This window comes from Cnephaeus nilssonii (genome assembly GCF_951640355.1).
Source record: "Cnephaeus nilssonii genome assembly, chromosome: 20".
Lineage (NCBI taxonomy): Eukaryota > Metazoa > Chordata > Mammalia > Chiroptera > Vespertilionidae > Cnephaeus > Cnephaeus nilssonii.
The window spans coordinates 41,715,903-41,738,990 of NC_137091.1; the positions used below are offsets into that span (position 1 = coordinate 41,715,903).

The 23,088-nt window shown below is 56.0% G+C and overlaps 2 protein-coding genes across 5 annotated transcripts; one reads left to right on the top strand and one right to left on the bottom strand.

Annotated features, from left to right (window-relative positions):
* The first annotated feature begins 1,386 nt into the window (after positions 1-1,386).
* On the top strand, positions 1,387-8,186 carry FOSB (FosB proto-oncogene, AP-1 transcription factor subunit). Of its 2 annotated transcripts, XM_079799455.1 has the most exons (5): positions 1,387-2,068; positions 3,958-4,278; positions 4,532-4,639; positions 5,589-5,744; positions 5,885-6,024. In XM_079799455.1, the coding sequence occupies exons 1-5, from the start codon at positions 1,943-1,945 to the stop codon at positions 5,885-5,887; spliced, it is 714 nt and encodes a 237-aa protein (XP_079655581.1). In that variant the 5' UTR covers positions 1,387-1,942; the 3' UTR covers positions 5,888-6,024. The 2 variants fall into 2 exon arrangements, with proteins under 2 accessions (XP_079655581.1, XP_079655580.1); XM_079799454.1 differs by having other exon boundaries at positions 5,589-8,186.
* A 5,933-nt stretch (positions 8,187-14,119) lies between these two features.
* RTN2 (reticulon 2) lies at positions 14,120-22,711 on the bottom strand. 3 transcript variants are annotated; one of them, XM_079760041.1, is made up of 10 exons: positions 22,474-22,711; positions 20,298-20,342; positions 19,694-20,164; positions 19,328-19,585; positions 17,015-17,222; positions 16,510-16,648; positions 16,301-16,370; positions 16,130-16,176; positions 14,883-14,941; positions 14,120-14,602 (listed from the first exon to the last, which is right to left on the bottom strand). In XM_079760041.1, the coding sequence occupies exons 1-10, from the start codon at positions 22,505-22,507 to the stop codon at positions 14,521-14,523; spliced, it is 1,413 nt and encodes a 470-aa protein (XP_079616167.1). In that variant the 5' UTR covers positions 22,508-22,711; the 3' UTR covers positions 14,120-14,520. The 3 variants fall into 3 exon arrangements, with proteins under 3 accessions (XP_079616167.1, XP_079616169.1, XP_079616168.1); XM_079760043.1 differs by lacking the exon at positions 22,474-22,711 and adding an exon at positions 21,309-21,466; XM_079760042.1 differs by lacking the exons at positions 19,328-19,585; positions 19,694-20,164; positions 20,298-20,342; positions 22,474-22,711 and adding an exon at positions 18,644-18,725.
* Positions 22,712-23,088: the final 377 nt, after the last annotated feature.

Here is a 23,088-nt window from a genome sequence, read left to right on the forward strand (position 1 = left end):
AATCCCAGTCCCTAGCTGGGTGGCCTCGGGTGAGCAGCTTTACCCCTCTGAGCCTGGGTTACCGTAGTGCACACTGTGAGCAGACAGGGGTGGTTGTGCAAGGCTTTCCGCTCTGGACGACTGGAGGCTACTATTACCGCAGTTGTCACTTAAACAACCCCAACACCTAGGGTTTTTCAGGGAATTTCACTGAACCAAGCAGCTCTGAGAAATCAGGAAGAGAGCAGGAGCTCTGGAGTTTGACAATTTTGAGTTTAACTGTCTTTCGATGGAACCCTGGGAAAGTTACTTAACCCCTCCAAGTATCATTTTCCTCTTTTACCAAATGAAGATTTTCCTCCCTAAGCCCTCAAAAGTTGTTTTAAGGATTACAAATCTTGTATTGAAAGTCTTAGTATAGAAGCTGGCACTTGGTTATTGTTAAATACAGAGCATCAATTATTATTATTATTATTATTATTATTATTATTATTAATTACACACACACATTCTTACTGTCTACGGATAATAAATGGAGAATTAGAGGTTACCAACACCATCAGCAGAGAGTGTCACCCTAAGTTTCATTACCCATCCCCTCCAAACCTGCATACCTCCCAAACTGTGGACCTGGGGGGCCAGTGGTGTCCAAGACCCACATCCTTCGTCCAAGCTGAAAAAACTGAAGCTGAAGCTCCAAGAGGGAAAACATTTCCCAAGCTCACAGAGCAGGGCAGAAGCTGCGCAGAACTTCGGGACTCCACCCCACCTCCACTTTCACCTGGAGAATCCCAGCCCCTCCCACCCGGCTCGGGACTCCAGCACTCTAGCCAGGGTCTACTTTTGGAGATCTGACCTTCCTCTCGAGTGGGGGCGCTGCACCAGCGGGAAAACTGGGAGGAGCTGCCAGAGAGGAGGGGTCTCCCCCGCCAGGGTCTTCCCCGGGACCTTCCCCAAATAGTTTAAGAGCCTATTAATACCAGCCCCCGGGGCGACGCGGCACTGCGCAGGCGCGAATGGGTTCCGCAAGCGCGCGGGGAGAGCGCGCCAGCGAGCGAGGGATTCCCTCTGACGTAATTGCTAGGTTACCAAACAAACACTCTGCCTAGCCGGCCGAGCTCCTTATATGGTTAATTGCGTCACAGGAACTCGGGGAGGCGGGGCCGGGATCCCCTCCTGCCGAGTGCTCCGGAGCGCAGCCCCCGAGACCCCCGGGGCCGCGAAGGTGTTGCAGGTGGACCAGATGGAAGACAGGGCACCCTCCCGCCGAGCGGCACGGGGTTCGGTACCGCAGGGCCAGAAATCTGGAGAAGTTTTCAGAGAGAGGGGCGGGTGACGTAAGCAGGGAGGCGGGTCCAGGCATATAAATACGGCTGGCGGCTTTGGGGTTCATTCATAAGACTGAAGCTACAGCCACCACTGGGACACGCGGAGCTGGGACTTGGGGACTTTATTGTTGTGGTTCTTGGGGCTGCGGAATCCTGTTTATTATTTTTTTCCGGAGAGAAAGTTTTTAGAAGGATTCTTCTGGATAATTCTACATTTTATTTCGGAGGACCCACTTACTTTTTTTCGTCCTCTTTATTACTCCCTTTCCCTTTGGGGGACCCGCCGGACGTGTGGAGGAGACAGCACCTGAAGCAGATTCTATAAAGCCGGACAGCGCTTTCCGCTTCTGGGGGAGCGATCCCCCCGACCCCGCGCCACTGGGTCCTACGGAGCCTGGACTTTCAGGCGGCACAGCGGCATCTGGTGGGGGCCTGGGCACCGCAGAGGAATTGCACAGAAACTTTGCCATTGTTGGAACGGGACGCTGCCCCCCACCCCGAGTTTCCCCGGACAGCGCGCTTTGGGGACGCGCTCGGCTCACCCCGGACTCGCACCTTTCTTCCCCCACCCGGCCATAGCCTTGGCTTCCCGGCGACCTCAGCGTGGTCACAGGGCCCCCCCTGTGCCCAGGGAAATGTTTCAGGCTTTCCCCGGAGACTACGACTCCGGCTCCAGGTGCAGCTCCTCACCCTCCGCCGAGTCTCAGTACCTGTCTTCAGTGGACTCCTTTGGCAGTCCACCCACCGCCACCGCCTCCCAGGTAAGTTCTACTGAGTTGGGGTACTGCTTTGTGGGGTTTCATGTGGGTTTTTTTTTAGGCAAGGGTGGGACGAGCAATCTCCCCACCCCAAATAAAGACGCGTCAAAACCCGGGATCCGCTAGGGCATAGACTCCCAGCGCACTTTGCAAACTGCAGAGTCGGGACTTGTTGGTAAGAGAAGCGCAGGGAGGGAACGCAGAGGGGTTAGCTTTGAGGGTGAGAAGAATGTGCCGTTTAGCGAGTGTAGTCTGCGGCAGCAGGACTGAGGACTTTTAGGGGGCTCCGGGACTGTCCCCGACCCAGGTCCCCACTCTGGCGCGGTTAGGCAGGTGGGGGAAATCCCGGGGAGGCGTCCAGCAGCCCCCTCCCTTTACCTCCTCCATTGGAGCGCCCACTCGAGCGCTGTAGCTCTCGATGCAGCGGGAAGGTGGGCCGAAATCTCGGCTGCACTGCCTCCGCCTCCTGCGTAGAGACGTAACGGGGGACCCGTGCGTAACGGCTGACGTGCTGGAACCCTCCGTCTGACGCGAGGCACGCACGGCGCACGGCGCCCCCTTTCGTCCGCCCCGCCCCTGACGTCCCGGGCGCGTTCTATTTTGGAACGACAGGGCCACGTTGCTAGGGAGGGCCACGTTCCGATTGGTCGCCGCGCCGCGAGCTTTAGCCAATCAACTTTCCCTTCCTATTTGTATGGTGCCGTTCCCTTCCCACTCTGTCCTTGGAACCCTGGGTTTCTCGGCGCCACGGTCTCTTTTACGGGCTTCTGGAAGCCGAGCGAGGGGATCGGGACAGGAGCAACCCTCTGCGACACAATGGGTCTGCGAGGACCGGCCGGGGATCCGGTCCCTCCGCTCTCAGGGGCAGGGAATGTCTGTTTGTAGGCAGGGGCTTCTTCGGGAGATATGGTGACCGTCCTATCTTCTCCAGGCACAGGCACACGCTCACTCCCTCTGCTCCGGACTCCCGGTCCCTCCGAGGGGTCCAAAGACAGGACTAGAACCGCTAACTCTGGGGGGAGCAGCCAGGTGGTCTCCAGGAACCCCGCCCCCTCCGGGTTTCCAGAACGCTGATTGGCCAGCGGACCAGCCCATCCCTCACCACGCCCCCTGGGAGAGTAGTTAGCGTTGGGAGCAGTTCTAGGATACCGTTTGGGGATTGGGGAGATGAGCGCTGCTTGGGCGTGGGGGCTCAGGACCCATCCCATTCCCCCTCCGCGACAGTCTGAGGGAGCCCGGGTTGTCATTTCCCCCTACCTGGGCGTCCATCGCAACCTGTCACTGTCAGCCTCACTCTGGGGAGAGACAATTACTTGAAACGTTGTTCTAAACTCCTAGGCCCATCTCCCAACACCCTTTTAACTGGGACCCCCGCCCCTGCGCAACGGGAGGTCTCACGGACCCCCCAACAGCTCATCCTCTCATGCAGAGGGGTGTGTGTATGTGCACGAGTGTAGAGGAAGGCTTGGCCTAAGGCCTCTCCCTCTCCCTCCCCTTGCCTCTGGGGTGGGGGTGGGGTGTAGTGGCTGTGTGTGTGGCTGTGACTCTCTCCGGGGCTTCTGTCACCCGGCTGTGTCCAGCCTTCTCCCCACCCCCCACACCTAAGAGTCACCAACTCGGGGTGTGATTCACCACCCGCTGGAACCGTGCAACCTTTCCCCGAGGAAGAAGGAGGAGGCAGAAGCCAGTTGAGCAGAGATCCTCTCATTAACCACTGCGTCACGGTGTAGTGGAAGGGTGGGTGTTGTGGCTTTTTGCCTGTGACACACACATCCACACCCGCTCACCCTGTGCTCACTCACGGGGTCGGTGTGTATATGTGTGCTGGGCGTGTGTGTGTCGGTGTCTCTGTTTGTGTGTCTACGCCTGTGTGTGTATGTGTCACCCCGTAGGAGTGCGCCGGTCTTGGGGAAATGCCCAGTTCCTTCGTGCCCACGGTCACCGCGATCACAACCAGCCAGGACCTCCAGTGGCTCGTGCAACCCACCCTCATCTCTTCCATGGCTCAGTCCCAGGGGCAGCCACTGGGCTCCCAGCCCCCAGCCGTCGACCCCTATGACATGCCTGGAACCAGTTACTCCACCCCAGGCATAAGTGGCTACAGCAGTGGCGGAGCTAGTGGCAGTGGTGGGCCTGCCACCAGCGGAACCACCAGTGGACCTGGGCCCGCCCGCCCATCCCGAGCCCGGCCCCGGAGACCCCGAGAGGAGACGGTGAGTAAGAGGCATCAGAACTTCATCTGGGGAGAGGAACCAGCAGAGGCAGGAACTTTCTCATGTTGGGGTGAGGGGCCGCTGAGGCCTCAGTGCTGCAGGAACCCTATGGTCCTTGCCACAGCTGGTGAGGACCAGAGGGTCCTTGGCTGGCTCCCGGGGGGGGGGGGGTCTGGAAGAAGAGGAGGTTCAGGGTGGGCGGAGGAGGTGCACCATGTTCCCAAACCTCATGACCTTTATCTCCCCTGCTCAGCTTACCCCGGAGGAGGAGGAGAAGCGAAGGGTTCGCCGGGAAAGAAACAAGCTGGCAGCAGCTAAATGCAGGAACCGTCGGAGGGAGCTGACGGACCGACTCCAGGCGGTGAGGATGGCCCCTGAGGGGGGGGAGGGTATGCTGAAGGGGGGCTCTTTCCCCACCCTCTGTCCCTTATCCTGGGCTGAGAACCAGAGCTTCCACATATGAAACTAGGTACAGGCGAGGCCAGACAGGATCCCCCTGTGCACACACCCAGACCCTCACATACTCACATCAACCCTGGCTGCTCGCCCAGGTTTATGACCCCTCACCCCCCCCCGCACACACACACACACACACCACTCTCCTGGCCTTCACTTCTTGCTGAGGTGACATATGATGAAACTTGACTAGAAGGGAGCTGCAGGCATCTCTCCCCTTTGGTCTTGGGCAAGCAATAACCCATTTTGCCTCAGTTTCTCCATCTCTTCCGCCCCTCGTCCAACCTCCCAGGTCCCTTCCAGCTTTAACATTCCAGAGAGTCTATGAATTGAACTCCTCCTAGCCGATGTCCGTTCCCCTCTACCCACCCAGCCACCCCTAGTTCTTAGACTGCGGGCTGGTGGCACCCAGCAGTCCCCCTCCCCTTTAAGGAATGTCCTCCCTGGACCGGAGGGTGGCCTGCTGCTCCTAGGGAACGGGGAAAGTCTGTAGTTTCCCGGGCCACCTGTTCCCTTCCTGGGGACTCAGAGGAGGCTGGCCGACAGAGGTAGCATGGCAAACATAACAACCTTCATTCACTCAACAAACCAGAGCCTTCCATGTGCGCCTGGCCGCTTCTCCACCACTCCCCGGGCAGATGGGGGAAACTGAGGCTCCTAAAAGGCATAAGCCCCGAGCCCTGGATCCCCTGCACCAGGACCCCCCACCTCAGGGGGCCCGTCCTCTCAGGCAGAGCTGCCTTCCGGCCCTGGGCCTTCGCAGCCAGGCCCAGGGATGTGCCACCTTCTCTAGTGGCTCATGGTCTCTCTCTCCTTCCTCCCTCTCCTGCATGGCCTGGCCGCCGGGGGCTCAGGAGACGGATCAGCTGGAGGAAGAAAAGGCGGAGCTGGAGTCAGAGATCGCCGAACTGCAAAAGGAGAAGGAGCGCCTGGAGTTTGTGCTGGTGGCCCACAAACCGGGCTGCAAGATCCCCTACGAAGAGGGGCCGGGCCCCGGCCCGCTGGCGGAGGTGAGAGAGGTGCCGGGGCCAGCGCCCGCTAAGGAAGATGGTTTCAGCTGGCTGCTGCCGCCCCCGCCACCACCGCCCCTGCCCTTCCAGACCGGCCAGGACGCACCCCCCAACCTGACAGCTTCTCTCTTTACACACAGTGAAGTCCAAGTCCTCGGCGACCCCTTCCCCGTTGTTAACCCTTCGTACACTTCTTCGTTTGTCCTCACCTGCCCGGAGGTCTCCGCGTTCGCCGGCGCCCATCGCCCCAGCGGCAGCGACCAGCCTTCCGACCCCCTGAACTCGCCCTCCCTTCTCGCTCTGTGAACTCTTAGACTCAAAACTGACAAACACACGGGGGAGATCTGGACGAGGAGGAGGACGAGGAGGAGGAGGAGGAGGAGGAGGAGGAGGGGAGAGAGGGGAAGAGGCTGGGCGGGCGCGTGGCCTCCCCGCCTCTCCGGCCTGACTCCGCAGCCTCCGCCCCGGACAGGACAGGGGGGCCTCCTGGGTTCTGTGCCGCCTCTTGTGTCTGTGGCCCCGCGAGGCCCGAAGGCTGGTGACTTTGGGGGCGGGGGGGTGAGGTGGGGAGGGGATGGGCACCCCAGCTGCCTGTGTGTGGGTCGTCTCACTTCCACCCGATCTCTGGGGGCCGAGGGGGCGGGGGCGATGCCCACCTGTGGGCTGGAGGGGGAGGGGTGCTGGGGTGGGCCGAGGGGCGGGCTGGAGAGGCCCAGCCAGGACGTGCCGCTTAGAACCCTCCCCGGGGTCCCCCAGACCCGCCCTCAGGGGGTGAGCCGCTGGTTCTCCCCGCTGCCCCGGCCTGAGCTTATTTATCCGGCACTTTCACGTGTCCGATCCTCCTCTGAATTGAGCCCCCTTTGGAGGGAAGTCGGTGTCCCCCAACGGTGGCCGCCTCCCCTCCACCCAGACTCAGTCTGAAATGTGAACCTCCCTCCCTGACTGTCCCCCCCCCCCCCGGCTCCCTCCCGGCAAAACCACCTTTGATTGGATTGCTCAGCCCCGAGGGTGCCCGCGCCGCGCCCCGGCCCGGGGTCTGATGACAGTGTTACTCCCAGTCGGCCGCCCCTCCGGGCCTTCCTGGTTGGGCCTCTCTGGTTCGGGCAGCAGGGGGCGCTGTGATGCCTGTCCTGCTGGAGTGTTTATACTGTGAAATGAGTTGGCCTGTTGTGGGGGGAGGGTGGAGAGGGGAGTCGGGTGGGACGGAGCCCTTGCCGAGGGATTGTGCGCCCCACTCCCCGAAGCCTCCTCTTGGTTTCTCTCCCCCCCCCGTCTGCCTCCTTCCTCCCCCCCCCCCACAGTGAGTTAGACTCAAGGGGGTGACAGATTCGAGAGGGGCTGTGGTGACAGGGGTGCACCCGCTAGGCCTCTCTCCTCAGGACCCCCAGCCCCCCGATGTGTGGCCTTTTTCTTGAAGGCCTAGCACCCTCCCCGGCCTAGGACGCCCAGTTCTCCCTCCCCCTGGCACCCCCACATCTTACCTAGAAAGGGAGGCTGCCAGCGGGGCCCCATTATTTTTCCGGAGAAGATTTAAAGGCTGAGGCTTTGGCTCCCCAACCCCCCCATATTTTTGGACTGGTGACCTGGAAGGGGGCTGGGCTCCCGTGATCCCAGCTTCCTCTCCCCATCCCCTCCCAGTCCCAAATCTTGGTTTTGGCTCCCCCCACCCCACCTTTCCTTGTGCTTCACCTCATGAGGATTTTATTGTGAAGCAAACTGATTATCTTTGAAAATCGGGCGGGCCAGGCCCCCCAATGTGCTGCATGGAGAACATTCCACGTGCCCCGCCCCGCGCCTCCCAGACCCTCCCCCAGAGCTATTTATCCCTTTCCTGGTTTCCGAAAGGCACTTATATCTATTATGTATAAATAAATATATTATATATGGGTGTGTGTGTGCGCGCGCGTGAGTGTGTGAGCGCTTCTGCAACCTCAGCCTTGGTCACGTTGGCCCCCAAAGCCATGCCCCTGAATTGGAAACGCTGCTTCTGGGAATTTGGAGGCAGCCTGTCCCTCTCCCGCTGTCCCTGCCGGCCTGTCTCAGCCCCTCTGGTTGTTCCTGGCCGCCTCTGGCGGTCTCTTTCCCGTGTCTCTGACCATTTCCACCTGTCTCCTTTCTGACCGTCCCTGATCGGCCAGCTGCCTTCTGACTTGTGGGTTCGCTGGGGACACGAGATTTTATTTTTTGTGAGTAAGCCTGAGGGATCATAGACTTTTACAGTCTGTATCTTGGAGAATTCTGGGTGCAAGTGTGAGATTGTGAGCAGGGCCTGCCCCTGCCGACCGTGACTTATTGAATCCCCCCCATCCCATTCTGTATTTGTGATTCTCTTTTTGTATTTTGCACCTGACCCCAGGGGGCTGGGACTGGTTGGCACTGGGCCACTACCCTCCCCCCCATGGTTCTGCACTGTCGCCAATAAAAAGCTCTTCAAGATGCATCCACCAAGCCTCGGGGTCTATTTTCTCCTGACACCCATCACCTGCCTTCCTTTCAACACGAGGGAGTGAAGGTTGGATTGCTGCGGGGACATTACACACACTCACACAGAACTCCTGCTAGTGAATCAGCCTACAGCAGGATGGAGGGAGGGCAGATAGTCAGGAGGACTTCCCACACACAGGTTGTGCCTCCTGCTAGAAAAAATAAGCAGAATATTAGCTGTGAAGTGTGTGGTACTGAAATATTCAAGAGCCGGGGAAGGTTTCCTTATGAGGAAGGAATATGTGGGACCCTGTCTGCTCTGGGGATGAGCAAAAACTACACAAGTAGAGCAGCTTGAGGAATGCCTCCTGATTCTTGAAGAACATTTAAGTTGGGCTTGGCGAGTCATAGGCACTACAAAAATATAGATGATGAAAAATATGAAGATGAGTTAGTTTCCTTTTGCTTTTCGCATGACTACTTCTGGCTTAGGAACATATCAGGGTCAACCCACGATTGACTAAAGTAGAAATATTGTCACTTTGCCAAAAGACACAGCTGAGCCATCCCCATCACAAAACCCAAGCCCGCACTTACCGGCATAGCAGCGAGCACCCTGGGAGTGAAAGTGATGTTCCAGAGGCCATTCGGATGCCTAGTAACTTAAAGGAACAAGCGGAGAAAGTTGTCACGGATTTTATTAGTTACTTTTTAAATTTTTGCTGTGCACCTGCTATGCACCCAGCCCTATGCTGTGCAGCGTTGGAGACATTGCAGGGACTGAGACTGGCCAGGCTACCCCCTCCTAGGGTTCACGGTCCAGTGGGGTACACAGTCAGGGATGATCCAAAGGGAACGGGATTGGGAGAGTCCACGGGCCGGGGGGGGGGGAGCCCAGTGGGGGCTTCTAATCTGGTCTGGGAGTCAGAAAGACTTCCTCAAGAAGGGGACAGCTGAAAAAAAAAAAAAAAAGAAGGGGACAGCTGAGCTGAGTCCTAGAGGATAAGTAGGGAGTGAAGAAGGGAATAAGTAGGAAAAGACTGGGGCAGAGTACAGAGAGCTGTTGGTGGGGAGAGGGCTTGATACTCTGAGGAAGCTAGAGTAGCTGGGACAGAAGGTACAGAGGGAAAAGTTGGCAGGGACCACATCCCGCAGACATCAATTCCAGACGAAGAGTTTAGATCTTCTTTTGAGGGCACTGGGGAGCCAGGGCAGGTTTTGGGCACAAGAAGGGCGGGGACAGTTTTATGCTTTAGGAAGACTCCCCTTAGCCTTTCAGGATAACGGTAGCTGGGAGAGAAAGGGGCAAGAGCCGGGCACGAGACCAGGGAGGATGCTAGGGTGGGGACACTGGAGTGTGAGGGGGTCTTGGAACAGGGCCGAGGCTGTGGGAGAGAGAAGGGAGGCGAAGGATCTAAAAGTAACTGAAGAGGTAGAGCAGACAGGACTTGGTGAGTAGCTGGCTTGCAAAAGAAGGTACAGAGAAGTGGTCAATAGCACGCTCCAGGGGTCTGAGAACCTGGGGCTGGAAGCCTGCCAAAGCTGGGTGACCTTGGACAAGAAACTTCATCTCTCCGACCTCAGTTTCTTCCGCTGCATAATGGGCCGGTAGTGAGGAGTCAGTGAGCTCCTGTGACAGCAATTATCATCGTCCCCACTGTCGTTATTGGGGCCACCTTGATTCCCACCAGGAATATCTTAACCCCCACCCCCACCCCCGCTGCTGGCTAATCCCCTCTCATCCTCAGGAATCTGCTCAAATATTACCCTGAGACCCCCACCTAAACTCAACTCTCCTTATTAGATAGTCTCATATACTTTGTACTTTCCTTCTCAGTAGTCATCACCTTTCTCATTAATGATTGTTTAATGTTTACCTTCTCCACTGGACTGGGAGTACCATGAGACCAGGGCAGCACCGCCCAGTACAGGGCCAGGCATGGAATAAATCCTTATTGAATAAGTGAATGAATGAATTAATAAAAATGAATACATATTTCACTGGTTAATAAAGTGCACGCGTGAGCACAAATGACTGAGTGGGTAAGTGAAAGGGAGAAATCCAATATAATTCTGAAACCACACATCCTAGCACTGAGAGGGTAGATGAGTTTTTCTTCGTCTTTTGACATTCGCGGGAAAGATTTAACCACCGGAAGAGACCCGCGAGGTTTCGGATACATGGTGATGCAGAGGACTGCAGCGACCTCTCCAGGTGCTGGCGTCAATCTGCACTCTTAAGCTCATTTTGGGGAGAGAAAAAAAGCCGCCCGAAAGGTGGAATTGAACCACTCTGTCGCTAGACAGCTACAGGTTTGAAGCCTGCACCCCAGACCACTGAGGATCATCCGGGCGAGACACTCCTTCCCTCGCCCAGCTATATAAAGCACAATAATTCCTACCATTTTTCAGTTATGGTTGTGTAGTTTGGAAGGTTATGGGATTGTTTACTTCAATAACCAAAAATTCCTACCAGTTATTTATTATGACTGATAAACTTTCAAAATTTTATCTTTGTCTCACATGGTACGAATCATCTTCGCTTTGGAAACCGTTATTTGCATAACGCCGCGCATTCTGGGAAACGGTTCCCGAGAACCTGGCCCACTCTCCAGTAGTTGTTAAAGGGCCAGAGCCCCCTTTTTTTCAAGTGAGAAATCCGTTTTTCAAGAGAAGAGACTCATAATTTGGCCTTCGGAAGTCCCTTTCCTGAAAAACCCGATATTCGAGTGAGTGGATTTCTGCTAGGGTCTGATTTCACCAAACCCGGGAGGCTCCGGCAGGCGGCTATGGGGCTGGGGCGACACCTGCTGTTCTTTCATGGAACTTCAGCGACTTACGAACACCTATGATAATTCAAATATTTGAGCGCCTACTGAGTCCCAGGCACTGTCCTAGGTGCTGGGGGTGACAGAAATTCTGTCCCCATTCCGCTTAGCCACTAGAAACCATCAATTTCTGTACCTGCATTTTATGGCCGGGGAAACGGAGGCTTAGAAACGAACAGTACCCGTAATTCAACGCAGCCCACCCCGTACCTGGGGGAGCCAAAGCTGTGCCATCATAATTATTATTACTAAAAAGGTCATACTTTTATAACCGAAGTCAGTAATCCCCCTCTTTTTTTTTTTAGTCAGTGATCCTTTATCAACAATATCCTTCCCCGACATGAAACCTTTCCATGGCTCCCATCTCAGAGTAAAAGTCAAAGTTCTTACCACGGCCTTACAAATAAATCCCTATAGTCCAGCCCCTTCCACCCCTCTGACCCCATCTAATTCCTCTCTCCTCATTTACTTGAATTTTGGCATAAAGAGTTTCTGCTACACATACCAGGCAAGCTACCTTCTCAGGGACATTGCGTTTGCCAATCCCCCTGCCTGAATCTGCTTTCCTCCACATGCTCACATGACTCCCTGCCTCCCTTCACCCCGGCCTCTGCTCCAATATCACCACTTAATGAGACCTTCCCTGACCAGCCAGTTTAAAATAGCAAGTCCTGTCACTCTATCCCCTTACTCCGCTGGCCTCTTCTCCATCACCCTGCTATAGTCTGTCTATTTGCTTACCATCTGTCTGTTCTGCTAGAATATTAGCTCCATGAAACTATACTAGTACACTTAGTTTTGGTTCATTTCTGTGTCTCTAGTGCCTAAAGAGTGCTTGAGCAGGTAGCAGATGCTGCTCAGTAAATACTTGTAGGATGAATGAGAGACTATTACTAAAGGTCCTCGGCCTGGCCTGCTGGGATCTGGCAGAAACCGGCTCTCCGACATTCCCTGAGAGGTCCCGGATTGTGAGAGGGTGCAGGCCAGGTAGAGGGACCCCACTGATGCATGACTCTGTGCACCGGGCCTCTAGTATGCATATAAGATCTTTGGTTAATCTCTTTCCGCCCTCCCCTCTTCCCCCTTCCCTTTGAGATTCACCCATCTGTTCCATGTTTCCATGCCTCTGGTTTCCCCTCCTGCATTGAGCATCTGCCCCCTGGTGGTCAGTGCGCATCATAGCTACCGGCCGGTCAGCTGGTGGCTTAGGCTTTTATATAAACTGAGTGGCCAGATTATTATGGGTTCAGAGATCATAATAATCTGGCCACTCAGTGTATAATAAAAGGGTAATATGCAAATTGACCAAACGGGCGGAAAGACTGGTCGCTATTATGTGCATTGACCACTAGGGGGCAGACGCCCAACACAGGAGCTGCCTCCTGGTGGTCAGTGCACTCCCACAGGGAGAGCACAACTCAGCCAGAAGCCGCCAGGTTCACGGCCGCTAAGCGCAGCTGGGGTGGCAGGAGCCTCTCCCACCTCTGCGGTAGTGCTAAGCTGGCAGTCAGACATCCCCCAAGAGCTCCCAGACTGCGAGAGGGCACAGACCGGGCTGAGGACACCCCCACCCCACTGCACGAATTTCATGCACTGGGCCTCTAGTATGCATATATGTTCTTTGGTTAATCTCTTCCTGCGCCGCCCCCCCCCCCCCCCAAGATCTGTTATTCTGTTACTAACAAACATTTTAAATGTTAATAATTTTGTGTTTATTGTTACTGTTATCATCTATTTCTGGCAAGTGATACTGACTTCCTTAGGGGCTAAGTAACATTTCCTTTAAAAGGACATTTGTCTTTTTTTTTTTTTTTAACCCTCACCCAAGCCCAGCCTGTGTTGCTCAGTGGTTGAGCATGGATCTAGGAACCAAGAAGTCACGGTTGGATTCCCAGTAGGGTTGCCGGCTTGATCCCTGGTCGAGGGGGGTCAATTGATGTTTCTCTCTCATCGATGTTTCTATCTCTCTATCCCTCTCCCTCCTTCCATAAAGCAATAAAAACATATTTTTAAAATACATATTAAAAAAATTAAAATAATTCCTCACCCAAGGATCTGTTCACTGATGACATATATATATATATATGTGGAGAGAGAGAGAGAGAGAGATCCTTTGCTTTCCATACATGCTCCACTGGGGATTGAACTGGTAATCCAGGTATGTGTCCTGACTGGGAATCAACCCACAATTTTCCATGTAGGGAGGACACTCCAATCAACCCATCCAGGGCTTTTTTTTTTTTTTAATAAACCAATTTGAAGAAAAATATCAGGAAAGTAGCAGAACAGGTGACAGAATGATCATGAAGGTTCTGAAGGAAGGACTGAGGTTTGGGAAATCCTGTCACAGATAATAGCAGCTTCTGCTGAATGGACATCTGTTATGTGCCAGGCCCTGCGACAAGGGCTTCACACGTGGAAATGGTGATGGGGACACGTGTTCGTTTGAGGAAACCAAGGCTTCAGGAGGTGAAGTCCCTTGCTCAAGGTCACACAGCGAGGGGCAGTGAAGCTGGAGTTCAAGGTCAGGTCTGTGACTCTTCAGACTTCAGTGTCGTTTCTCTTCCTCCCTCAGGTTACCGTTTTGGAACCTGAGGGCCATCGAGGCCATGCGGCCTGGTATTTGGTCCCAGGCAATTGGGACATAGTGAAGTGGGTGGGTGAGAGAAGTTTGGGACATAGGATAGACAGGGCTTTGTGGGTGATCAGATGTGAGGGGTGAGGGAGTAGAAGTCCCGGGCCAGCTCCGGGCCTCAGGCCCGGTGACCATGTGGGCAGAGAGGGCATCCCTCTATGGAAATCGGGGAGGGCGAGTTATGAGTTTGGGTATGTTTGCGGGGCAGTGGCCGTGTGTCCGGATCTCAGATGAGATGGCTGTGGAGCAGGTAAGTGTGGGGAATGACTAGGGGTGCTGCCTTGAGCACAGGTATTGGAGGTGGCTGCCAAGGGTTGGGCAATCTGTCAGCCTCCACCCCTCAATCATCCCATAATCTAAACGGATGGTCCAGGGGGCTTCTTCTGCAGAGATGGGCAAGGTTCCTCCTTGAGTGTCGCTTACGGACTTTTTAGTGACGGACGGTGAAAGCTGGAGGGGGCTTGAAGAACAAGAAGCCTTGGGTTTTCCACAGGAGTCTTTATTACAGTGTAAATCCAAGCTCAGGCCTCCCCTGGGCCCCATGCAAAGCCCTGGCTTGGGCCCAGTAGCGTCCAGAAGACACCACAACCCCTCCCGGCGCCTCCAGCGGCGGGGTGAAGTGCAGGGCGGGTGCCCTAGCTAGACAACTACAAGTACCAGCAGGACCTCGGCCAAGGTGCCTCGCTTTTCCTGGACTCTTAGAGCAGAGCCTCTTGGGAAATGTAGTCCTGGCCGCTCAGGCAATTGGTGCCTGGTGGGAGTGACCCAGACACCCACCCGGATCCGGCTGGGGCTGAGAAGGGAAGAGGGTGGGGAGGAAAGGGAGACCGAGGGGAACGGAGGGCTGCAGGTGGTGGGGGCAGGCGTCCCGCAGACGGAGACGCCCTTTTCATTCGGCTTTGGCTTTGGATCCGGAGACTGAGGCTGCTGCTGAGGCAAGGGCTCCGGTCCCTGGGATCTTAGCTCGGATCCTGCGGGAGAAACGGGTCGAGTCACGTGGGGCAAGACGCTGGGAATTCAGAATGAACAATTCCGAGAACTTAGGAGAAAGCTGAAGGGAAAGCTGGGTTGGGGGGATGAGCTGAGTCCCCCAAGCGAGCCCTGCCCTCCACTTCATGGCTTGCGTTGGAATTGTCTGGCACCCTACTTTGAGAAGGGGGCACTCAGCCCCAGGAGACTTAGGGACAGGGAATGGGGAGTTCTCACACCCCCCGCTTCCCCATCTCACCCATCTCCATCCCATGCCCTTACTTAGCTTTGATGTGGCTCAACTGATTGGTCACCAGTCCCACATACTGGTCGATCTGGGCCTGGGGAGACCAAGAAAGGATCGAAGGAGAGATTAAAGGGGGGTTCCTCTTCTAGTTTATGCAGGCGGCTGCTTTCTCCCCCACTTCCAAGTCAGGATTTGGGGGGATGACCCACCACTCCACTTTCAACTTTAAACCTGATAAAATACCCTGAGAGACACAAGTTCAAGTTGAAGTGTCAGTCAGTCAGGCCACACTCTGTGTGGGGGAGTGGTGTCAGGTAGACTGGAGAATTTGACCGTGAGTCTGCTTCCTGGGCACGGCTGTTAATCTTTGAGTGAGGGGTGTGTGTGTGTGTGTGTGTGTGTGTGTGTGTGTGTGTGTGTGTTTAGGGATAGAGTGAAAGTAGAGGCATTAGTGTTAGCTGTCATTGATTTAAATACTAGTTTAATCCATGGTGCTGGTTGACTTTGAGGTCTGGATGATTCCAGCATGTGTTAGGGACATGTGTTATTTGACTCGCAGCTGCGCTGGAGAAGGGAATGTCAGTCCATCTGTCTGTCTCTGGAGAGGATGTATGTCCGTTGGCCTTGGTTCTGTCAGCATTCTGGGCAAAAGCCATCCACCGATTCTGACGGAGACGGCAGTCCCTGGCCGTTTTAGGGCGTGAGAGCGTCCGTCGGTCCGACCTGTGTTGCCTGGGATGGTGCCCATCAGACCCAGACTACGGTGTAAGGATAGATGGCGTCCGTTTGTCTGTCTGTCTGCAGCTGGAATGTGTGTTTGTCAGTCTCTGGTGGTGCCAGGGGGAGAAGGCCTGAATCTGTCTGCCTGTTTCTGGCTTGGATGCGTGTTGTTCCGTCTGCGGCTGTGCCAGGGAAAGAAGACATCAGTCAGGCTGACTCTCTGCAGCAAGGACTTGCCAGTCAGACCTCGGGTGCATTGTCAGGGAGGAGCATCAGTTAGTCCACCTGCCTTGGGTTGGGGCATGCCAGTCAAGTCCTGGCTCTGTTAGGGGACACCAATCAAAATGCCTGTCTCTGGCCGTTTAAATGTATTTGTTAGACTCTAGCTCTATTGAGGGGCAGCAGCGAGAGCACCTGGGCCTGGCTGGGACCTAAGTCAGTCAGACCCGGGTCCTTTCAGGGGCAGAAACACCAGTCGGTCCTCTTGTCTCTGGTTGGGACATCTGTCAATGGAACCCTAACTGTAGGGGCGGGGGGGCAGCCAGACCACTGTCACACTCACCTGATGCTGTCGGTACAGCAGGGGGACGGTGAATAAACCAATCACTCCTGTGGGCACAGAGATGGGGGGGGGGGTCAGTGTTCTCATAAGAGATTAACAATTCCATCTAGGTCCCTGTTCCCCTCAATGACCCACCTCCTCACCCAGCCCCCCACAGCCTTCCCAGCTCACCCAGAATGAGAAGAGTCAAACCATTGAAGACGGCACCCACGAAGGTCAAGATGTAGAAGAGAAGGGCCAGCTGGGGGTGAGGGTCAGGGTCAGCAGAGCTTACAAGGCGCTCCCCAGGCTGTGAACTTACCCAGAAATGGCCCTCTTACCCCCCAGGGGCAGGAAGGTGAGTGTTGGGAACCCAGGGGAGAGGGGGGGCTTTAGGGCACCTTGAGGGAGTCCACGAGGTCTTCTACCAGGAAGAAATGCCGCAGCTGGGTGGCCGCAGAGACCACTTGGGAGGCAATCTGCTGGGACAAACGTTCTGTCTGCTCCCGAGTCAGGGTCAGGTCCACGTCCAGATAGGCCCTGAGAGGACAAAGGGGTGTGAGGTGACTCAATGGGTGGGTGGGGCCCAGGCTGAGAGGTGTGGCTGGGACAAGGGCAAGAAATGGAGTTTGGGGGAAGGCCAGGTGTAGAGGTGTAAGGTCAAGGTCAGGGTCAGGAGATGGGATCCAGGATTAAGGCTAAGAGGTTAGGATTACAGGTTAGGGCTGCAAGTGAAGGGTCAGAGCATGGTTTAGTCAGGGGCAGGGGCAGGTTGGAGTCAGAAAGAGGAGAATAGGATGGGTCAGGACCAGGGTGAGAAGTCGGTGCCTGAACTGAGGTCATAGGTCATGACTTAGGGTCAGCACTGGGGTGTGGACAGTCAGGGTTAGGGCTGGGGGTTCTCACTGGAAGGGGTTGGCACCGTCCCCCCGGTGCACGGCCTGCAGCACTTTTCGGTAAACCCTGAGAGAGATGGTGCCACAGAGCAGCAACAGGGCCACGTGGGCGGCCACGGACACAATGCTGAAGTGCAGGAGGCACAGCAGGGAGACCATGAGGCCCGTGAAGACCACTCCGGACGTCCTCGTGTCCTTCCAGTACAGCAAGTCCGCCACTGTGGAGGAGGGGAGCAATCAGGCTGGGGTTCGGACCCGGCCTGGCTGACCTCTTGACCTCCCATCTCCTGTCTCAGGGCCGAACCATGACCCCTTGACACAGCCGCGTCAGCCTGAACCCAGTTTCCAACGTTTTAGTGTCTTCTTTTATTCCATATTGCCCCTCCCCCCTTCTCCTCTTGGAAAACCCAAGTTAACCATCTGGTAAGTCTCTTTATCTTACTCCAAGCATAGATGATGTGTGGACCCAATTTTTGGTCATTATTTATGAGAAATGGAATCACATATACACTTCTCTGCATCACACATATCTCGCTCTATCTTCCCTCCTAGAATTCCCTGCTAGTCAACTGGAATAGCTCTTAATTCATTCTTTTTAATTCAGAGCACCACAATTCTCTGAACTGTCATTCATTGTATCCAATCATGTATCTATTGCTGGACCATTCCCTGTTTCCTACCCTCCCTTCCACAGCAGTACTGCAAGCGCCAGCCTTCTACAGATATTCTCCTCTCTTTGAGAGAGAATCCCGGGGTGGAACGGCTGGCTGGGTGGATGTCATGCATACTGTCAGGTGGCTTACTAGCAGGACTGTAACAATTCTCATTTCCATGAGCAAAGTGATGGTGATCTTTCCCCAGCATCCTGCCCAGCCGTGGGTGTTACTGCTCTTTATATTTTGGGGCAACCTGATAGTGTAAAGTGATATCCCTACCAGCGCATGTTTCCAAGACCTAAATGTATTAATAACACCACCCTCCTTCCTCAGCCCTCACCCAAATTTCCGACCTCTTTCTGAGACCCACCTCCCAGGTCCTATCAGTAACCTCCAGACCCAGTGTTTCACCTCACCCATATACACGGTATCCGCCTCCCCATAATCCGCTCCCATTTGAGCCCCGAACCAGGAGCTCAGAGTCTGACTCCCCTTCCTATCCTCCCGGTACACATCCTGGTACACATGCTCCCATCTACCTTTAACTAGGGCAGGCCACCCCCCACCCCCCCCCCCCCAGGCGCAGGGACCTCCCCTGCGGGCTCCCCAAGGCCCGCGCCAGCAGGTGGGGGAGGGGCCGGGTCGCCTGAGGCGGGGGCTAAGTTTAGGCACGCTGGGGGGAGGGGGCCCGGCCTGCAGCTGTGTTGGCCCATCCAGCTCCTGAGTGACAGCGCCGCCTGGGCCTGAGGCTGGGGGAGGGTGCCTTCCTGCTCGTAGACTCCAAAGCCCTGTCTTGGGGGAGAGGGTACCCCAGGCTCCCTCCACGCTCTCCCTCGACACCCCCAAAACCCCCCAGCCTCAGCCTGCAGCCTGGGGAATCTGGGACCAATAGGAAACATCCTCCCAGATTAGAGGGCGGTAGCGAATCTGGATCCCTTTCCGCCGTCCCCCAGCCCCCATCCCAGCCCGCCCCGCAGGCCCACCTTTACTCCCCATCTCTGCTCCAAGTGAAAGGCTGCGGACGCCACTGCTTCTCGGGGCTTTTGCCCACTTCAGTGGAACCCAGAGGGAGGGAGCAGGGGGGGCGGGGCCCCTGTGTACCCAGCCAATGGCTCTCCGCAGAGGTGGGGACAATTCCAAAAAGGGGTGGTTCTCTTTGTAAACAGCCCAAAGCCGTGGTGTCTGAGCAGCCCTGGGCGGTTCGTGGAGGCTGAGCGTATTTTAAAGTAAGGCAGCGTCTGTTTGCCCCTGGCTAACGGATGTGGTCAGGGGAGAGGAAAGTTTTTAAAAGGCACAGGGTTTACTTATAAATGTCCCACGGCCACATCCAGAAGAGAGCTTTATTTTTTTCTGGGATCTGGCCTGTCCAAAATCAGCCTCTAGGGGGAGCACTCCAAAAGAGGGATTTTTTTTTTTTTTTTTTTTTTAAGCAATCAGCCCATCCTAATGCTCGCAGAAGGGCTTACTTCCCAGTGGAAATCTGTATAAAAAAAGCCCATGGCAATCTTAAATAATGAGCATTTAAAGGGCGGAATCAATATGTCCAGCCAATAGTAATGCCTTCTCCCTTCTCCACTTTCCATTCCTTCGCGAAGTTGGTCCCTTCCAATTGCAACCCTCCCACCCTCGCTGTAATTCGAAGGAGCGCCTTCACTCCAGCAGTTTACCTAGAAGGTGTGGTTCCAGTGTGAATTCTGATTGGTCCGTGCTAACAAGGCACTGCCCCGTGATTGGTTGCCGATCCAGCTGCCCCCTAGGCTCTTCCTCTTTCTCGTCCAGCGAGGGCTCAGCAGGCCATGAGTTCGAATCCCCAGATCCGGGTGGGGACGGGGTCCGGGCCTGGGGGGTCCCAGAGCCAGGGCTGGATTGCGGAGTCAAGGCTCCGGGCGGCGAGGACTGAGCGAATTCGAGTGGTAGGTCCAGTTCTGGCGCGTTAGAGAGAGAAGGCCGTGAGCTCTCACCTTGGAGGTGCCCTGAGAAGAGACTAACTACCCACCCCTCGTGACTGGTCTCAGCACGTGGGGACAGCTCACCTTTCCCAGTCTCTCTAGCCTCTGACCCGTCGGGCTCCTCGTCTTCCAGTGGCGTGGAGCTACTGGTGGCAGAGTCCTCCCCGGACCCCGCTCCCCGGGCCACCCAGTCCAGCTGGTCCAGCTGGAGCCCCAGGTCCTCTGGGGTGCGCAAGGCCTGAGGGGCAGCGTCAGGGTCTCCCCGGCGCACAGGCTCTGGGGATTGGCTCAGGCTGGGGATGCTCTCCAAGCTGTCACCCAGGCCGGGCTGAGGGGGTGGGTCTCTGGTTTCCGAGACTGAGCGGCCCTGGGGCCGGGGCCGGCGGGCAGCGGAATCCCGGCGCGCTCCGGAGCCCACCACGCCGTCGAAGGCAATGTAGGAGAAGGTCAGCTCCCGGGGGGTGCCCCAGTCCTGCGACGTGGTCTCTTCCTCATCGTCCTCCGAGAACTCCCGGGCTGTGTGCAGCTCCCGAAAATCCGAGTCGTCGTTCCCTCCTGCAGGAAGCAAAGGAGGCGTGAGCTCCTCCTGGGAGGACCCTGACCCTGACCCTGACCGCTCTCCTCAGCCCTCCTACCCAGCCGTGAGCCTCTTTCTGATCACATTGTCACGTCCTCCCCCTCCACTTACCTTCCGTGGAGTCAGGGGTAGAGGAGGCTGTAGACGGAGCTTCTTCTGGGAGAGGGGAGGAAAAATAAAAGATTCTTAGACGTTTAGACTAAATCACTGGAGTGTGCCAGTCCTGGAAACTTGGATGGTTGGAGTTAAGGAATCTTAGGATATTTGAATCCCAGGGCCTTTTCATTTGCACACAGACTGTAAAGCCTAACTCATTTCTTTTTTAAAAAAATATATTTTATTGATTTTTTTTACAGAGAGGAAGAGAGAGGGATAGTTAGAAACATTGATGAGAGAGAAACATCGATCAGCTGCCTCTTGCACACCCCCTACTGGGGATGTGCCCGCAACCAAGGTACATGCCCTTGACCGGAATCGAACCTGGGACCCTTGAGTCCGCAGGCCGATGCTCTATCCACTGAGCCAAACCGGCTTCGGCACTCATTTCTTTTTTAAATATATTTTTTATTGATTTCAGAAAGGAAGGAAGAGGGAGAGAGACATAGAAACATTAATGGTAAGAGAGAACCATTAATTGGCTGCCTCCTACACACCCCACACTGGGGATCAAGCCCGCAGTCCAGGCATGTGCCCCGACCAGGAATGGAACCGTGACCTCCAGGTTCATAGATTGACACTCAACCACTGAGCCACACCGGCTGGGCAAAGCCTAACTCATTTCTATCAGAAGCTCAGTCTTAGAAGTTCAAGTTCAGGAACCCTAATTTCAGACTCTTCAAATTAGGAATTTTAGGAGGTATCAATCCACTCATTCTTTCAACAACCATTTGGTGAAAGCCCGCTATGTGCTGGGCACTGTTTTCACCCCAAGGATACAACTGCGAACAATACAGACAAAATCCCTGCCCTCACAAGCTTATAGAGGAGACAGACAATAAACAATACATGACGTTGGTGCTTTAAGTGTGCGGAGAAAAAAGCTTGATAAGGGAAGAGACCGTGAGAGGGTGCTCCTTCGGACAGGGTGGTGAGAAGGCTTCTCTGATACGGTGACATTTGAGCCGAGGTCTGAATGAAGGGAAGGATCCATGCAGGTATTTAGGGAAGGATCTTCCAGGCAGATGGAAAAGCTCAGTGCAAAGGCCCTGATGCATGGCATGTTTGAGGAAGAGAGGTGCAACGTGGGCTTGGAGCAGGATAACTGAGGGGACGAAGGGTGAGAGATGAGGGTCCTAAATAAGGGGGGGGGGGGGAGATCATGTAGGGCCACCCTTTATAAGCCCAGTAAAGATCTAAGAATTTGGGGATGATATTCTGAAATGTTGAAATAACAAATTCTTAGAATTTTGGCATCTGGACTTCCCAGACATGCAATTGGCTAGATCTGAGAGTGTGGAAATCCCCAGCTGTCAGAACCACGGGAGTGTGGGACAGAATGCGAGACGAGGACTACCAGAGCCCTGGGCTCAGAGACCGCGAGGGTCAGACAAGGCTTCTTCAGTTGTGGAATCCAGCCCCTCACAGCTACCGAGCTTGGGGCTCTGCCTGCAGGAGATGTTCAATACCCTTTGGAGACTGGAATCGGACTCCTTCCGCTCCCATCTTGTCTCCTTAGCTGGGGAATGGGATGCCAGGAGTCAGAGGGTCGGAGCAGAGTGAGTCTCTCCCAGGGTTACTACTAACCAGTGGTAAAGCCTGGAAGGACCCAGGAGTCCTCGCCCCAACCCAGGAATGGCTGCTTCCCAGGGACAGGAGGCTGAACACTTTGGGCGAGGTCGGGGCTGCCTGTGAGTCAGGGCAGAAAACAGAGGTGGGATGCGAAGGTGGGTGATGGGGGGGGGGGGGTGTCAGACCTCTCTTTTCCATCCTGGTTCTACCCCTCCATTCAACCGCCCTCCGCGCCCGCTGCGGCCAGCACCAGGCACGGGGACAGCTCCCGGCAAACGTCCGCATCCCCGGGGCGAGGCCTGGCCACGCATCCCAGCGCCCAGCGCGCCCCCACGCCAGTTATCTCAGTGCCCCCCAACTCCGCCCTGTGCCACTCAAGTCCTCCGGGTCAGGTCGCCCCCGTTGCCGCTAGATCGCGGGGGGAGGGGAGAGCATCCTTTGTCTCCGTCACCCCCTCCCCCATCCCTGCTCTCCCGCGGCCGGGTGCGGACAGGATACCAGGGAGGAGCCCACCCGGGCCTCTGGGCCCCGCACCAGGCCGGAGCCTGCCCCTACTCACTGCAGTGGGCGAAGACCGGCAGGACCTGCCCCATGGCCCCCCTCGGGCCTGCATCGGGACCCCCGCCCACTCCGGCCACGCCGCCCTGGGCCTGGGGCCGCGGGCACTCATCTCCCCCGAGCCCACGCCGCCGCCGCCGCCGCCGCCATCCTTGCCGCCTCCTCCTCCCGGGCTGCTCCCGCAGCCGCCACCACCGCCGCCGCCCTTTGCTCGGCTCGGCGGGGCGGGCGGGGCCGCGGCGGGGAAGGCACTGCAGCGCGGACTGGGGGCGGGGCCGCAGGGCAGGCGGGGCGGAGCCTGAGGGAGGGCAGGGGCGGGGCAACACCGGGAGGAGGGCGTGGCTTTCGTCCTAGAGGAGTGGGGCTAGGAGGATCAGGTGTGGGGCCGGCAAGTTGGTAAAAGAAAGGGCGGAGTCTAGATGGAAGGGGGCGCGGCCTGTAGGGAAGAGGTGCGGAGCCTAGGGTTGGGTGAGGGGCTGGGGAAAGAATGGTGGGGGCTTGGATCGCCGAGGAGCGGAGTTAGGGGTGGCATTGAGGAGAAGCAGGATTTGAGTCTGGATTTTCAGAGGGATTGGGAAAGGGAGGGAATAGAAACTACCCAGAAAGTTTTGAGACC